Below are 17,544 nucleotides of genomic sequence, written 5' to 3'. Positions count from 1 at the left end.
ATGAAGAAATTTATTGTTTCTACCTAGACTAAAGATGCAATTTTGTGTATGCATATATGCTTTATTAGCTGGTGATTCATGAACTGTTTTATGGAACTGTATGTAAAAATGAAATTACTTATGGAACTGGTTTTGTGTTACAAATGGAACTGTTTAAACAGAAAAGTTTTGGTTTTCTAAGTAGGCTTGAGATTTTGCTTAAAAAAATTATAAGGAAAAGGGAGAGTTAATATTCCTTAGTGTACTTAATTTAAAAAATATTTTCTTGGGTTGGGGATTTAGCTCAGTGGTAGAGTGCTTGCCTAGCAAGCACAAGGCCCTGGGTTCGGTCTTCAGCTCTGAAAAAAACAAACAAAAAAACAAAAATAAAAAATATTTTCTTGTTGTTTGAGTGGACTAATGTCATGTTTTTTAGTAAGAAATGCAAATGGGGTATACTAAGAAACTACTTTTAAAGTGTAAAGAGTTTTATTAAGATATTGCTTTTGGATGCTTTGTTAAAAGTTTTCAAAGTGTTAGTGGCTAGATTGAAAATATTGCTTTTCAATATGGGTTTGTAGGAATTGTATGAGTTTGGGTTTTCTTCTAACTAGGTTTGAGATTGTTTTTAAAAACTATAAAGAAAAAGAGGAGTTATAAATGAACTAAGGTTGGATGTATGTTTGCAGAAATTATGTTTAACCTATTGATATTAATGCACCCTAGTTTTGTGGAGTTAAGGAAATATTTAAGTTTGATGTGAATACATCAGAAGTTTTTCCTATGTTCTGTTAGCAAGAAATTCAAATGATTCTATTAACAGTTAAAGTTGTAAAACTGAGAAAATTGTTAACTATATATAGCACCATTTATGGTAAGAGTTTGCTTTGAGTTGTAAGACTGGGAGAATTGTGACTATGTGTAGCAATATTTATGTTAATCTGTTAATAGTAATGATGAAGTTAAGGGATTCTTTAAGTTTGCGATTGCATTAAGACTGCTGTAGTCACCTTGGACCTAATCCAAAAGAGAAATGCCATCTTTATCATCCTCTACCCCCATACTGGGAGGTATAAAAGCTATGGAGATTGCTGTAAGCTACTAATAATGAGTTATTTTTATATATTAAGAAAGGGGGACCTGTGGGAGCCTGTTTTCAGGTTCCTCGTGGCTTTACCCAGCAGATCCACATAGAGGATGATTAGGACCACGGCCCTGAGTGCAGGTGTCTGAGATGATCTGCACTTGGCTATGCTGGGGGTGGGGAAGGTCTTTTGCTCCACCCCTTGGCATCTCTATAAATACCCCGGGGCAGAGACAGTCGGGCCCATTGGAAAAGGTTCCAGGCCTTCTCGAGGCTATCCTTTATTTTCTATCTGTTTATCTCCACAATCTAAATCCTTCTAATATTTCCCGCTGCTTGTACTCAAGAAAACTCTGGGGAGCTGTGGGGTTGGTGGGTAGGTAAATGCCCCACAGAACACTGTATTCAAAATAAATCTTATAAATAAATAAATAAAAACTGACATTTTGCACAGCATCCCTTATGAACCCAAGACTCTTACCTTAATAGTCATCATTAACAGATACTGGGTTTTTTTTTTTCTTAAGCTATTAAGAAGGCTAGAGAGATGGCCCCATGGCTAAGAGCACTTGCTGCTCGTATAGAAGGTTCAGATTTGTTTCCCTGCACCCACATGATGGCTCATGGAGCCCTTGACTCCAGTTCCAGGAGGTCTGGTGCCTTCTTCAGGATCTGAGAGCACCAGGCATTCACATAGTGCACACACATACATGCACACAAAAATTTGCATGCATAAAACAAACTATAAAACAACTACATAAGATAAAGGTATGTTTTATTTTACTAGCTAGACTGGCTATCCAGAGAACCCCTATGATCCACTCATATCTACCCCCAAATTCCAGGGTTATAGGAATGCATGGCTATATCTGGCTTTTTACCTGGGTGTAGCGGATTTCAGCTCAGGCCCTCTCACCTTCCCAGCGAGTGTACTTAACCACTGAGCTATCTCCCCAGCCTGATAGTGTTGTGTTTTAACTCGGATAATTTTATCAAGTACCTATATATCCATGCTTGTATATATACATGAGTGAATGAATAATTGAATTCTTTACTAAATGCTTCCTATTAATAAATATGAAAGGAATGGGGGAGGGGTAAAACCCACCATTAGAACAGTGCTATAACAACACAAGCTAGAGTCTCTGGTGGGACTAGAGTCAGCAGAAAAGTATGAGGGTAACAGGACCTTTGCATAGCAAGACGATTCATCCAATATACTTGTTAATCACAATGGGAAAGATGGTGTCAAGAGCCCAAGTAAACAGAGTCACTAGATTTAGGAAATACAAACTGAGGATGTGCCACGTCTGTGACATTCTTGCCTAAAGTAGATTAGAAATTAGCCAAACACAAACTTCGTATGTGGTCATCATCAGGAAAGTCCTGGAAGAAACTACACATGACAAGGAAATGCAGTGTGGCTAGGAGCAGAGAAAGAACTGGATAGCCAAGGAGAACTCAACTAGTTTTATTAAGTATTATTAAGCTGCTTAATTTTATTAAGCAGTTTAGATGACAGTGTTGTGCTGATGTTGGTACCCAGTATCATGGTATTCAAGATGTTTGTTGGATGGGAGTTGAGTGGGAGCTTTCCATCTCAGCAACTTTTCAGATTGAGTTGTTTCAAATATTGTAGACAAATTGTCGTTTTCATGGGTACTGTGAGTAATCACTAAGTTTTATAGCACTGATTGGGAGAGTAATAAGTTCAGAAAGCCTGTCTTACAGGTTCCATTTTTTTTTTTTTAAGTTCCCACTGGAGGCCTGTTTTGGGTGAGAAGGCGTGGTGTCAATGTCACAGACACTGGGAGTCAGGTGAGAAGCAAGCATCAGATGCTGCATCTTCTCACCCCCTCCCCCAAGAGGTGTCCAGATAGAGCGACGCACAGCAGAGGCCTGGGGATGAAGTTCAGAGGTAGAACATTTACCTAGTAGACAGAAAGCCCAGGGGTTCTTTTCCTAGTTACACACACACACACACACACACACACATTCACACACAAGGGCAGGGAATCTTAATTTGTAATTGTGCTGTTGACTCATTCCAATAGTCTCAACATACAGTAGAATATTTTTGAATGAAGAAATTTCTGATACTGGTTCCCTAAAATCACTAAAGATGGAGCTTTGGGAGTTCTGTTTTGTATGCTGTCTTAGTCAGTGTTCTATTACTGTGAAGAGACACCATGACCATGGCAGCTTTTATGAAGGAAAGAATTTAATTGGGGTTTGCTTACAGTTTCAGAAGTTTAGTCCATTGTCATCATGGCAGCATGCTGGCAGACATGTGTTGGGGAAATTGCTGAGAGTTCTTCATCTGGATCAGCAGGCAGCAGGAAGAGAGAGACTCTGGACTTCAAAAGAGCTTTTTGAAACCTCAGAGCCCACCCTAGGTGACACACTTCCTCCAACAAGGCCACACCTCCTAATCCTTTCAAACAGCACCACTCCCTAGTGACCAAGTATTCAAATCTTTGAGCCTGTGAGGACCATTCAAAACCACCAGGGATTTCTAATTCTTTTACCACAGCGTCTCTCTGACAACAGGAGCGGTAAAAACCCCTTCTACAGAAGAGTGAGGGCCTGGTGAGGTTTCTCTCAGCCATACCTGATAGGAAGTCACAACATGCCCAGACGGTTGGGCTTGCCCAGTGGACCGCCTAGTTATTTCCGGTTCAAAATAGCCATTTTCAGGTCAGAACATCTCGCGTGACCAGGACTCCGCGGCTTTGCATGGTTGTGTAAAGCACGCACAGCCATGTAATCTACGCTTATGCATGGTGTAGCCACATGCGTTCCTGTACGCAAGCGCGGCCCACTCTTTAAAAAGCCGGGCGCCATTTTGCACCGGTCTCTTCTCTTCTTCTCCTCTCTTCCTTTTCTCTTGACCACGTGTGTGTTTCCCACAGGCCTGTCACGTCTCTTCTATCCTATATTAATAAACAGCTCTTCTGTGGATTTGTCGTGTTCGGGACGTTTTCTTTCAGGGTAAGAGTGCCAAAATAACTAACAATACCCTTAGTTGGGACACTGTGGCCGGGGTTGGCAGGGTGTGGTATGGTGAGGATGGGATGGTGGGGGTAGGAAATCACTGAAATGCACTTAGAATGAAGTACCTAGCTGAGAAGAGATGGGCAAGGGGGTTGTAGAGATCTTATAGGAGGAGCAAGGTTGGTTGTGATGTCTGAGTTATGGACAGGTGTTTAAGAGGCTTCCATTGTGATGCAAAGGAAAGAGAATGTGTGGACAGGCCTGGAGGGGTAATGACAGAATAAAGACCTGGTTGCTAGGGCCACAGAATAAATACCAGAAGCCTAGCAGAAGGGAGATGGAGCCCCAGCTCCTGTCCCCCCTTCCCAACCCCTCCCCCTAGGCTGTCTGAGATGTCACCTTCTACCTGAACACCATCTCCCTGGTCTCAGTCATTAACTCTGGTCCACAATTCCTGCTTGGTTCCATCTCCTCCACGACTCACACGAGACTGCCATCTGTCCTTCCTGGAATTTCCAAGGTTCTCTGCTTTCCTCAGCCCTGATGTCCGACTCTGACAGTGCAGCTGAGATGTCTGCCCAGCCTCAAACTCCTAACCCTACTCCTTGTGTTAATCAAGAACCACCGAACCCTGGGATCACCATTTCCCTCCTTGAAATTGGATCACTCCCCCCTTTCTGCTGGAGTTCCCTCCCATCACCAAAGAATAGTATCCGTCCTCTAACAAGACCAAGGACGGTACAGAAATTTAGCAATCTCTTAAGAGATGTTAGAGATGTTCTTAAAAGTATAGCAGGCTTTGAAGAGCAGCCTACAGAAGTCAGGGAGTCTTTTGACGATGCCAGTACTTCCAAGGATATGTCAGAACTTAAAATCAGAGGTGTTGATAAGAGAAATAAAATGAGATTTAAAGATATGCTCTTTAATTTCGACCCAGAGAAAGAACAGAACACAAAGAAGCAGGAGACGATATGGAATAACCAGGGAGCTAAGAACATGATGCATGTGTATGCAAGGGATCTGTGCCATTCAGAAGGAAAGAGAGGCTGTGATGACATGCAGCTGAATATGGAAAGAGGCCAGTACGGATGCCATCACTTCTGTGGGAAATACGGAAGAGTCAGGAACAACACGGAGCAGCCACTGCAGGAAACAGATCACTGGAGCACACAGCGAGACGAGCTCGGCGATATAATGAAGTCGTACCAGGATTGCCAGAAAGAAGACAGGAGAGAATCTTTTGAAAACAATCACGTCTCTTTCCAAACGGAGTCCGACGAGGAGCCCTCCTCCAAGCAGGAGCTGGAGGCGCAGGTGAGGAAGTTGAGCCACGACACGCACTCGCTGCATTTGATCGCAGCCCTGCTGCAGAATGAGTGCCAGATCCTCCAACAGAGGGTAGACATTCTCAGAGAGTTCCATCTCCACGAAGCGGGGTCCCTGCACGAGAGGCCAGTACTGTTGTACCATGTGTACGACAGGAAAAGTCAGAAGTCAGCAGAAGCAGACAGGGTGGAAGGGAGCAGACAGCCTGCGAGGGTAATAGAGGGCGGGATTCCTAGGAGAGAGAAGATCTTGCGGGGCTGCGATGCTTGTCTGAATAAGAAAGCTCGGAACAACCGCTTCAACACCCGCGTTGCAAGAAAAACCCTCTTGGTGAAAAAGAGACCAATTAGCAACAGCTTCCGGTAAGAAGCCATCAGAAGCAGAGCCAACTTCAGCCATAACAGTCATCAACCTAGGGTAGATCTTCTGTTTCAACCAAGGAAGAGGCGTAGAATAAGAGGTGCACATATTACCTCAGCAGTTAGAGAAGTTTGGACCTTAACCGTTGTGTGAACGCCAACCAAGGGAAGATTCAAATAAAAACAAGAACAAAAGGAAAGTGCCTTGTTTGTTGGATTGCTGCTTCTTTTTCCCTTTACCCACATGCAGGGAGAGAGCTTCCAGAGGGAAAGGTATGTACAGTGATCTAACTGATTTTTTTTATTTTTTATTTTATTTTTTTTATTCCGAGACAGGGTTTCTCAGTGTAGTCCTGGCTGTCCTGGAACTCGCTCTGTAGACCAGGTTGGCCTCGAACTCACAGAGATTCCCCTGCCTCTGCTTCCCTCCTGCCACCACCACCACCCGGCTTAATTGTGATATTTTACAGCTCATTTTCGAGTTAGTGTTTACTTTTCCTATTGTGTTTGTGTAGAATATGTTGGAGTTAAGAGAGAAAATAACCATTTTAAGGAAAACAGTAGTGTTGAACCACTCTAGACAGTTGTCTCTTCATAAATCTAGCTCTGGCTCTACATTGTCTGATGTCCCTCTTCTGCCCCTCAGCCTGTGCATGAGGGGACACGGCACCAGAAGCCTCTGAGAAGGACACCTCAACTTCTTTAGAAGGATAGAGGTGTTTCCAGATTCTTGATTTTTGGTGCAAATAAAGTTCCCCTCATTCTTCTAAGTGGAGACAGGAGACTCCCTGCAGGGGGTACCAAGCCCTCCCAGGAAGCGGGAGTCCCAGCTCCAGCACAGACACAACAGGTGCACATTCTCTTCTCTCCCTGAGCAAAGCCACCCAGCATCATGTGTAGAGCAAACAGAAGACTAGAGTTGAGTGGCCAGCCCCCGACCCCACCCCCAGTTTCCGGGTTCATGTCTTTTATACTAAACTGGTGCAGGAGAAGCTATCAACCAGACAAACAAAACAAAACAAAAAAGCCCCTGGAAAGCATGCTCTTTTTTGATAAAAAGCAAGAAAAGGGGTAGTGTGTTGTTATAGAGACTGCTGACAAAACCTGTTTAGATCCAGCCAAATTGCATGGGAAATACCATGTCTCTGCTCCCCCATGACAGCGGCTTAGACTGCAGCCTTGTCCCATGACAGTGAGGTGCAAAAGTCTAATAAGACGGAAACAAACAAACAAACAAACAAACAAACAAAAAACCCCAACCAAACGAAGCCCAAAGTCTACAAAGATACATTCATTTTGTGTTGGCCAAATACTGAGCATGGGGATATTCATCAACGGCCTTTGTAGACAGATGTCTGTCTTCCAGGTGCTTTTATGTACATACTCCTTGAGTTTGGGGCTTTTACCTGTAGCTAGTGATTTGTGACTTTTAAAAAACTGATAATGTATGATTTACTTTTTTCTTTAGGTTTTCGTTTTTTCTTGTTTTTACAGAAGTGTATGTATGTGCTTGTGTGCATGTGTGTGTTTTATGTGTCTGTGTGTCATATGTGTATGGGTGCTTATGGGGGCTAAAAAAGAGGGCATCATATCAGTCTTGGAGTTATGGACAGTTGTGAGCTGCCCAGTCTGGGTGCTGGGACTCACTCAGGACCTCTGGAATGGCAGCAGGCACTCAACCTCTGAGCCTTTTCTCTACCCTCAGGAAGTACAATCTAGCTGCATCCAAATGCTATCTATGATTTGTTTGCTTGTTTTAGACAGGGTCTCACTAAGTAGCCCAGGCTGGCCTCAAATTCAAAGAGCTCTGTCTGCCTCTGCCACTCAAGTGCTGGGACTCAAAGTATGGACCACCATGCCTGGCTTCCGTGTTTGTTCTCTCTCTCTCTGTCTCTCTCTCTCCTCTCTCTCTCCTCTCTCTCTCTCTTTCTCTCCCTTCTTCCTTCCTTTTCTTTTTTTTTTTTTTTATAATAACTTTTATTGGGTCTTTGTGGATTTCACATCATACATTCCAATCCCACTTATCTCCCCGTCCCCTCGAATCTGCCCCCTACCCTTGCGACACCCCCCCCCAAAACAAAACCAAACTTAAAAGGGAAACTAAAAACCAAACCAAAGCAAACAAAATAATATGAAATAAGAGAAGAATCATGTCGTGGTACTGTGCTGTGGCCCACTGAGGCACACAGTTTACCCTGTAGTCCATTCATCTTCACTTGCAAGTGTTCATTGCCGTGAGTCATTGATCTGGCTCAAGGCCTCTGGCTTCTGCTACACCCCTAATAATGGGCTCTCACTGGGGTTCCTCTGGGATATCCTGTTGTCCTGTGTCATGATCCTAAAGTTTTGGATCTGTAGGTTTATCCCTTTCATATGTTCCGGCACTTCACAGATAGGTGGATTTTGGGGTGGGCCATCTCATAGCCCTGGTTCTGAGCCTGGGTGGTAGCTGGGTTGGTCAGCCTGCCAGCTCTCCCTCATCATCATCACTACCCCAGGCGAGCTCTCCAGCACTGCCTTGGCTAGCTCAACCAAGGCAGCCTGCAGCAAGGAGCATGGCCAGTTCTCCTGTTCTCAGGTCCTCAGATCTGGCTCACCCACACTCACACCACAAGGGCCAGCTCTATTGTTTTGCCCAGACAAGGTGCAGGGCCCTCTCACCCCATTGCTGTGGGGGGCATATGACGGGGGTCAGCTGTCCTGCTCCCATGCCCCTAGGGCTGTCTCACCTGTGCCCTTCACAACAGGTCAGCTCTAGTGTGCTCTCCAGATGAGGTGCATTCTTGTGGTGAGGGGGTGGGGCCATCTTTTCCCAGTGCAGGGGAGGGTGTGGAGATGAGGGGGTGGGGAGATGGGGAGGTGGGGAGATGGGGGGGTGGAGAGGGTGGGGGATGGCCCTCAGAAGCAACCCTGGCCGAGAGGACACCATGGCCCCAGGTGACAGCTCAGGTCACTCAGATCAGCATGGCCCTGGTGGCAGCATGGACCTCAGACACGCTCATGGCCACAGGCATGACCCTGGGCATCTATGTGGTCTTTAGTGGCAACATGGGCCAGGGACATCAATACAGACCTCAGCTGTATGGTAGGACCACAGGCTCAGACACGGTCCTCGGCAGCAGCCTGGGCCAAGATGTCGCCATGGCCCCAGGCAGCAGCACAGGACACTCAGGTTGGCATGGCCTCCATGGAAGCATGGCCCTTAGATACCAACATGACCCTGGGTGGCCACCCAGACTACAGGCCTCTGCACAGCCCACAGTGGTGACAGGAGCCACTTGCATCAACACAGGCTTCTCAGCTGCTTCATGGTCTCTGACCTGAAGTAATAGCCTAGGACTGGACATCACCTTGGACTCAGGTGGCTAACAGGCCATTCATGTCAGCCTGTTCCTCACCACCCTCACCTCTTCAGATCTGCCTCCCTCCCCAGCCCATGAACCCTTCTGCCTCCCTCTTCCATTTCCCCACCCTGTACTTGCTCACCAGAATGGTGCCTGACCACCAGGCACCAGAGATCTTAGTTGGGTCACAGGTTCCTCTTGGTTGATTCTTGCCTTTCCCAGACACAGGGCATGGCACGGAGATGTTGTTTTCTTCTCTCAAGTGCCTCTTGAGTGCCTGGGCCTAGAAACCTTGTGTGGCGCTTGGTATGATGGGCGCTTGGTCAATTGTGCCCAGCCCCAACCCCAGACCAAGAAGTCTGCAGGAACCGTCTGTGTCCTTCATGGTTTCTTTTTTGAGACAAGGTCTCTAGCCTAGGCTAGCTTTGAACTCCCTATGTGGTCAAAGATGACTGAACTTCTGACTCTCCTGATTCCACTGCCTGAGCACTGGGATTACAGGGTGTGTTGTCATACTTAGCTTGGTGGGCTTGGTGCATTCGAAGCAAATGTCCTACCCATGGAGTTGCATCCCCAGGCCCATGATTTACCTTTAGTGCAAGGTTCTTGAAATTGCTGAAATTTATGACTAGGGGTGGGAAGGAACAGTGTGAAGCAGTTCTTACTGGGGAAACCCGAGAGACTTGAGTCACAAATAGGGGTTTTCAACCAGTGTTCTAGTTCTCCAGAACTCTGGTTTTTCAAGGTGAATTCTGTAGACCCTCAAGATCAGAAAAAGGTTAGATTAGAATTTCAAAGCAGAACTACGACTTAGAGAACAATGTGAACTTTCAAACGTGTCAGTGTTCCATAAGGGTGTGTTGGAGCCTACCGTCAAAGCGATGTTTGCACCGCAGAGGAGTTCATTTGTATGAGCCATGGAATAAGGCATCCTCTGCCATCTGTTTAACTGAAGAACCTTCAGAGATTCAAGCCACCAGTTTCCTTTACAATCTGGATAAACTGGGGCCAGAGAGAAGGCTCAGCAATTAAGAGCACTGGCAGCTCATCCAGAGGACCAGGGTTCAGTTCCCAGCACCCACATGGCAGCTCACAAGTGTTTGTAACTCCAGTTCCAGGGGACTGGCACCCTCACTCAGGCATACATGCAGGCAAAACACCAGTGCCCATCAAATAGATATAAGTAAATCATTAAAAAATAAAAAAGAATAAATAAGAATGTTCCCCATATTCTATAGCATAGTAAGTCCAGATGTGAAAAATGCGCTAAGGCCATCCACACCGCTAATTTCACCCCTAGGCTGACAAAACAGCTGCCTTACTCCTGTTGCTTTGTTGTTGAAAATACTTATTGACATTATTTAACATTATAAATTAAATTCACACTACAAATTAGCATATCATAAGGTTCTATCTCAGAAAAAGCAGTGCTTAAAAGCACTCTGTGGTATTGTACATCCTTTAGGGAGATGGAGGCAGGAGGATTGCTAGTGTGAGCCAGCCTGAACTTCTGGGCTACAGAATGACCCCCTGATTCCAAAAATAGATAGGTAGATGATAGGTAGGTAGGTAGATAGACAGGCAGGCAGACAGACAGACAGATAGATAGATAGATGATGGGAAATGTGTCCTTTAGACAAAATGTAGGAATGATTGGAAAAAGAAGTTTGTTGAGTGAAAAAAAAAATCATAAAAACAAGCACTAATGGGAATATTTGAGTCTGTAAGATGAGAAAATGTGTGTGTGTGTGTGTGTGTGTGTGTGTGTGTGTGTGTGTGTGTATGCACACATACTTGCGTGCAATGAGGACTCAACCCAAAATCTTGTGTGTACTAGGCAAGCACTTCATCACTGAGCTATACTCCAAGCCTCCAAATTAGAATTTAGTAAAGGTTACAGTGAGATAATATAGGTCCAGTTGAAATACATACAGACATGGATAGATGTAAAACATGTTAAATGTTAACATATAAGCCTTGTCATACCTGGTACAAGATTCTTCAGTTTTTAAATAGATTTTGTTCAGATTTTATTCTTGTCTTCAGGATGCTATTTACTATGGAATTACATTATAATCTCCTGGAAGACAGGCATTAATAAGCTAAACTAAGACCTGTGACTAACTGAGAAAAAATTAGTTACTGGAAAAAATCATTTGAAACAAAAACCCAAAGTTATCCTTGCTAATGCATGTTATTCTATTACACTAGAGATAAAAGAAGTGTCTCTTGATGCTCCAGTGAAGGTTTTCAGTTTAGTCTGGCATCCCTTGGGAGTCTGGGGCAAGAGGGTTGTAATGAGCTGGAGGCCTGACTAGGCTACAGAATGAGTTCCAATCCAGCCTGGTCTACAGAGTAAGACTATCTCAAAAACCAAAACAAAAGGCCCAGGTCAATGTCTTTGATTAAATACTAGACTGAAATTTATATCGTTCAGAAATAAATCTTGGAGATTTGTGTGCATGGATAATTTGTGTATAGGATGGTTAATTTGGAACTGGAAAGGGAACCATAAGCAGGTGTGTTGGGGGATTCTGAAGAGGAAGGAGCAACAGAACACATGTGACGTGAGAGCGTACAGGACATTGCTGTAGGTGGAATTGGAGGGGGGTGGGGCGAGAAGATTATCCGCTCTAGTATCAGAACTTCGGATTAAATTCTAGCTCTGCTGCTTCCTGATTTGTGACCTTGAATAAGTTAACTCCTCTGAGCCTCAGGGTTTTTAACCTAGCAGATGGGGCTAGCAGTAGACCTGGGTAGCATTCAGATGAAGTTATGATGCAGGTATGACTGGTCATGTGTTTTGGTAGAAAGTCAATGCTTTAAATTTGCATAGTACATTGAATTGAAAAGCCTTAAGTTAATCAATAATGGCAATAGCCACTGTTTGGGGATGATCCAGGCCCAATCCTGATTGGTGACTGTGTTTGATACAAGTATAAAACATGGACATACCTAGACAACCAAACTGCTTATTTAAAAATCTTTCTATTAAAACAGACACTTAAGTGGGGAGTTATAATTTGTGGCAATGAAATATTATGAAAACGTCTCTTACATTCCAAGGGACTAAGCTATTTGCAGTACTATCTAGTTTGTAGAGAAAATGGACCTGGGTAGCACTCATACAACTTTTGCTGGACTTCACAGCCAACGTTAATAATAAACCTTGAAATGTCTTAAGACTTATGAATGCTATCCTACTGTGTACCCAGCCTGTGTGTTTAACCTACCTTTAAGAGAACAATGTGACAGCCAGCCTTACTTGCTTTGGATTTCCTATGTAGTCAACCTTTGCAGCCTAAGCTAATGCATAGTTGCAGTCTTAAATTATGCACTCTCCATGCCCCTGACCCATAAGTAATACATGTGTATCATTTGCTGAAAGCAGCAAATATAGAGATTAAAAGCAACCTTGTAAAATCTGCCAAATGTGATGAATGCAACATTTATGGATATCAGTTGGTAAACAACCATGTCTGTAGTACCGTTTGTTATCTGGGTCGGCTGGGGTCAGTTGGAGTCAGTGAGTTGTAAAACTCTGTTAAAGATTTATGTAAAGTATCCCATTCCTTTCCCCATGTGATACTTTCTGTGCTGTTCAATAAAGACAGAGCAAAGCCCTTGGAGAGGGACAGACACACAGAAGACACAGGCACGGACAGATTCACAGGACAGCCTCGCGAGCAGGCACAGATTCGGACTCATGCAACAAAGGACAGAAGATGCAGGGACCAGGAAGCAGAGAATTCAAATCCGGACTTGCTCTTGGTTAAATGACGAGGAGGAGTGCTTGTATTCTTCTTCCTTAAGCTGACACTGATGCATTCTTGGTGACTCAGAGTTAATCATGTTTGTTTTATCCATACAACAACTGATCTTTTCTCTTTTTGTTTGAACATATTTTTGAGCCATTGATGTAGGCAATTTGAGTATAGTTATTTGTGTTTTTTTTTTTCATTCAAAAGATGTTTCTAATTGCATAGATCATTTTAATATGGCTTTGTATAGTTTTTTTTTTGAGCCTAAACTCATGAATATCAGTTACTAAACTGATATTCTTAGGAAGAAAATAGATAATACAATATTTAATCATTCTGATGCTCTTTTCTTTTTTGAGAGAGAGAGAGAGAGAGAGAAACTTAGTAAAGTGCTCTGCCATAAGCATGAGGCCCTGGGTTCAATCCCAAGCACCCAAGTAAAAAAATCTAGGCCTGATGGCAGAGACATGCCTGTAACCTCAGCGCTGAGGAAGCAGAGAAGCAGAGGCAGTCAGATTCCTGGAGCTTGCTGGTGAGCCAGCCTAGCCTAACCAGATAACCCCAGGGTCCAATGAGAGACTCTGCCTCAACAATAAGGTGAATGGCTCCTGAAATGGAGAGCCAAGACTGACCTCTGACCTCCATACACATGCACAACATACACATGTACCTGCACACCTGGAAACACACATGTGCACATGCATAGTAAATGAGTGTGATTTTATGGGAGTATCAACAATCTTTTGGTATTGCATGGTGGGTGTAGGGATATGTTCACCTGTATGTGCTGTGTAGAGGCCAGGCGTTGACTTTAACTATCTTTATACAGGCTACCTTAGTTTTTGAGACAATGTCTCATCACTGAACTAGAAGTTCACCATTTTTGCTTAGACTGGTTGCCAGAAAGCCCTCAGGATATGCCTGTCTCCACTCCCTCAGCAGCAGGATGACAGATGCACACCATCAGGCCCAGCCTAAGTGATGTTAGAAATTCGAACTCATAGCCTCATGTTTTGAAGCAAGCATTTCCCACTGAGCCGTCTCCCCAGCCATGGGAATATAAATAATCCAGTTTTAAAACTTATCATCCTGGGGGCTGGAGAGATGGCTCAGTGGTTAAGAGCACTGACTGCTCTTCCAGAGGACCCAGGTTCAATTCCAGCACCCACATGGCAGCTAACAACTATAGCTCAGAGGATTTGGCACCTCCACACAGGCAAACATGCAAAACACCAATGCATGCAAAATAAAATTTTTTTAAAATTATTTGAAAAAAAAAACCTTACCATCCTGTTCTTCCCAAAAATTCTTTGAAGTTTATGCAATTATACTTTGTGCTATAGTGGTATAATTAAAATATTTTATTTGATATTTTTATCTGCCATGTACTCCATTGGTAATTCTGTGGGGAAGCAGGCTGTCTCTATATTATTGGAAGGCATGCAAATCAATGTAAACTTACAGAAGGGAAAATTATCTATTTGGTTTATTTTGTAACCCAGTTTTTCTCCTCCTGAGAATTTATACTATAGATATAGCTATCCACAGAGGAAAGAAGCAAGGTGAAGTTTGCAGACTTGTGTGGGTGTATACATATTTGTGTGTATATGTGAGGACAAGTGTCAGGGCTGAGCCTGCAAGTGTGTGGCAGCTATAGGTCTCTTAGCAGTTTCCACCTTGGCTTTGGAGACAGGGCCTCGTGCTGAACCTGCAGCTCACCAGTTTGGCTAGACCAGTGGCCCAGCAAGTACCAGTGATCTTTGTGTCTCTGCCTCCCCAGTGCTGAGATGATAAGGGCACACATTGTACCAGGTTTTTAATGTGGGTGCTGGGGAATTGAACTCAGGTCCTCGTGCATATGTGGCAAGTACTTTACCAACAGAGCCATCTCAACACCCATTGCATATTTCTTTTTCCCTCTTTTTATTGAAAATAGATTCATTTCTCACATGATGTATCCCGATGACAGTTTCCTCTCTCTCCACCAGTTCCTCCCCACCTCCTCACCCATCTGGATCCACCCCCTTTCTGTCTCTCATTAGAAAAGAACAGGATTCTAAGAGACAAAAATAAGATATAACACAAGAAAGTATAGTAAGATAAAGCAAAAACTATCACATCGGAGTTGGATGAGACAATCCAACAGAAGAAAAAGAGCCCAAGAGAAGGCATAAGAATCAGAGACCATATCGTTCCCACACTCAGGAATCCCATAAAACCCTAAACTGGAAGTCAGGGAAGCTGTAATGTATGCACAGGGGACCTGGTGCAAACCCATGCAGGCCCTATGCATGCAGCCTCAGTCTCTGGAGCTCATACGATCTTTGCTCACGTTGATCTAGAGGGCCTTGTTTTCTTGGTGTCCTCCATCCTCTCTGGAGCTCTTCTGTGGAGCTCTTACACTCTCCCTGCCTCCTCTTCTGTGGGGTTCCCTGAGAACTGAAGGGAGGGATTTGGTGGAGACATCCATCTACGGCTGAGTGCTCCAAAATCTCTCACTCTCTGCGTTGATGTCTGCCTGTGGGACTCTGTATTTGTTCCCAGGAGGAAGCTTCTTTGATGATGGCTGAACAAGGCACTGATTATAAGTATAACAGAATATTATTAGGAGTCATTTTAGCGCTATGGTTTTGGTTTTGGTTTTGTTGTTTGCTTGTTTTTTAGACTAGTAGTAGTATTTGGTTTTACCCTAGGTCCCTGTACTATCTAGTCTCTGGTTCTTGGTCACTCAAGTAGTGCCAGGTGTGAGTTCCATCTGGGGGAGTGGGTCTTAAGTCAAATCAGATATTGGTTGGCTACTCCCTGAAGCTTTGTGCCACCACAAAGTATATTTCAAGCAGGACACCATTATAGATTGAAGAGTTTGTGGCTGGCTGGGTTTATGTTTCTCTTTTGGTGGCATGAAATATTTCTTAAAGGAGGAAAGCACTGGAGCCAATCCAGATATTGACTAGCACATGACTGGTTAAATCAATCAGATTATAAATCTAGCTACTGAATAGTACATGACTGGTTAAATCAATCAGATTATAAATCTAGCTACTGAATAGTGTGTGATTGGTTAAATAAATCAGATTATAAATCTAGCTACTGAATAGTGTGTGATTGGTTAAATAAATCAGATTATAAATCTAGCTACTGAATAGTACATGACTGGTTAAATAAATCAGATTATAAATCCAGCTATTGACTAGCACATGACTGGTTAAATAAATCATGGATTTTAAGTCCAGAGTGGAATACACTTATTTAAAAAAAAATGAAGAAAAACAATATGGAGGTTCCTAAAAAAGGAAGAAAGAAAGAAAAAAAGAACAACTAAAAATAAACCCAATAAATTAAAAACATAACTGTCGTGTGCTATGTGGCAGTTTCCAAACTGAAACATTCCCTCCAGGGGAGTAGAGGCTCAGGAGTCTCAGAAGTAAACCAAAGGTGGTCACTGGGAGAGTCTCACAGCCCCTCCTCAGCATTAGGAATGAACACCTGCCAAAGGAGACACTGAACAGCAGAATTGCGAAGAGGGAGCAGCCAACTGTCAACAGCTTTGGTGAATAGTCACTGGGGGGGATGGGGGCTTTTCCACGATACAGCTGCTTTTAGTTATCCATGCTCCTTGGAAATAACTCTTCACCCATACAGCCACAGTAACCCCAATAAAAACCCACTGACTCCCCGAGTTGGTTTTGGTGTATTGTTAGTTTGTTCCGTCATGGACGTCCTTTCTGGGGTGAAGAGATGTGTGTGTCATATTACCTCAGGAAAAAATAAGCCTCAAAACACTATCTAATCCAGCAATTCCACAACTGGGTACAGATCCAGAAGAATGGGAATTGGGGCCTGGCAGAAACGTCTACACTCACAAGTATTTGCAGTGTTATTCACAATAGCCAGCACAAAAGGATCCTTGGAAACATCTGCCGATTGCCTAGTGTTGCTGCAAAGTCAATGTGGCCATGGCAGGATTGTAGATGACTTTGAAAAGAAATGTAATGCCTACAGATTCCTGCGCTAGAGGATAAATACACTGTCCTATAAGCAAGCAGAGTGAAACCACCAGACTAGACCACACCAAGGGCAGAAAAATAGTTTATTGGGAGACAAACTGCCAGGCCATCTTAGGAGAGTAGGGACAGAAGCTCCCTGGGAAATCAAGTGTTATGTGATGGCCAGAAGCTGGGAGCATTTGAGCGGGCTGTTCTGGTTAATCGGGAACTAGACTTTGCCCAATGCAGTTGAACACTGGGGGAAGAGAAGGAAATAGAGGCTTTCTCCACAACAGAAACCTGCAGTATGAGGTTTCCAAGGAATGCTGCATTTAGGTGTCTGTTTATCTCCTAAGAATCTATTTGTCCAGTAAGAATCCAGCTTGGAGCCAGGCTGTGGTGGCACACGCCTGTAATCCCAGCACTCGGGAAGCAGAGCCAGGTGGATCTCTGAGAGTTCGAGGCCAGCCTGGTCTACAGAGTGAGTTCCAGGACAGGCTCCAAAGCTTGGATTGGTCCCCAGTCCTGCACTTTCTGATGCTAACAGGTAGATGCTGAGGAAAAGTGCGGTGTGAAGAATTGTGCTGAGTTCATGTTTCTCTTGAAGATCAGGAGCAAGAATGTGAAAACAGCTCCAGAAAATGAAAAGCATGATTTCTTTTGATCAGAAGACCATTGAGGATTTGAAAGAAGTCTTTCCAGAAACCAAAT

At 43.8% G+C, this 17,544-nt stretch overlaps 2 protein-coding genes across 2 annotated transcripts in view; both read left to right on the top strand.

Annotated features, from left to right (window-relative positions):
- The first annotated feature begins 4,600 nt into the window (after positions 1-4,600).
- On the top strand, positions 4,601-5,757 carry Spz1 (spermatogenic leucine zipper 1). Its single transcript, XM_036206800.1, has one exon. It carries the CDS (start codon positions 4,601-4,603, stop codon positions 5,747-5,749), a length of 1,149 nt encoding a protein of 382 aa, XP_036062693.1. The 3' UTR covers positions 5,750-5,757.
- Positions 5,758-5,975: 218 nt separating this feature from the next.
- Zfyve16 (zinc finger FYVE-type containing 16) overlaps positions 5,976-17,544 on the top strand; it is a 97,116-nt gene continuing 85,547 nt past the window's right edge. The window contains exon 1 of the mRNA XM_036206798.1: positions 5,976-6,015. The gene's annotated coding sequence lies outside the window, so the exon portion shown is untranslated. The remainder of the gene's footprint in view (positions 6,016-17,544) is intronic.

Source organism: Onychomys torridus, chromosome 15 (assembly GCF_903995425.1).
Source record: "Onychomys torridus chromosome 15, mOncTor1.1, whole genome shotgun sequence".
In the NCBI taxonomy this organism is placed as follows: Eukaryota; Metazoa; Chordata; class Mammalia; order Rodentia; family Cricetidae; genus Onychomys; species Onychomys torridus.
The sequence above is the reverse complement of the archived record's forward strand: the minus strand, read 5'-3'. Positions and strand labels throughout refer to the sequence as shown.

Coding starts and splice junctions, on each gene's coding strand:
- Spz1 (XM_036206800.1), top strand. CDS start 4,601: ATGTCCGACTCTGACAGTGCAGCTGAGATGTCTGCCCAGCCTCAAACT.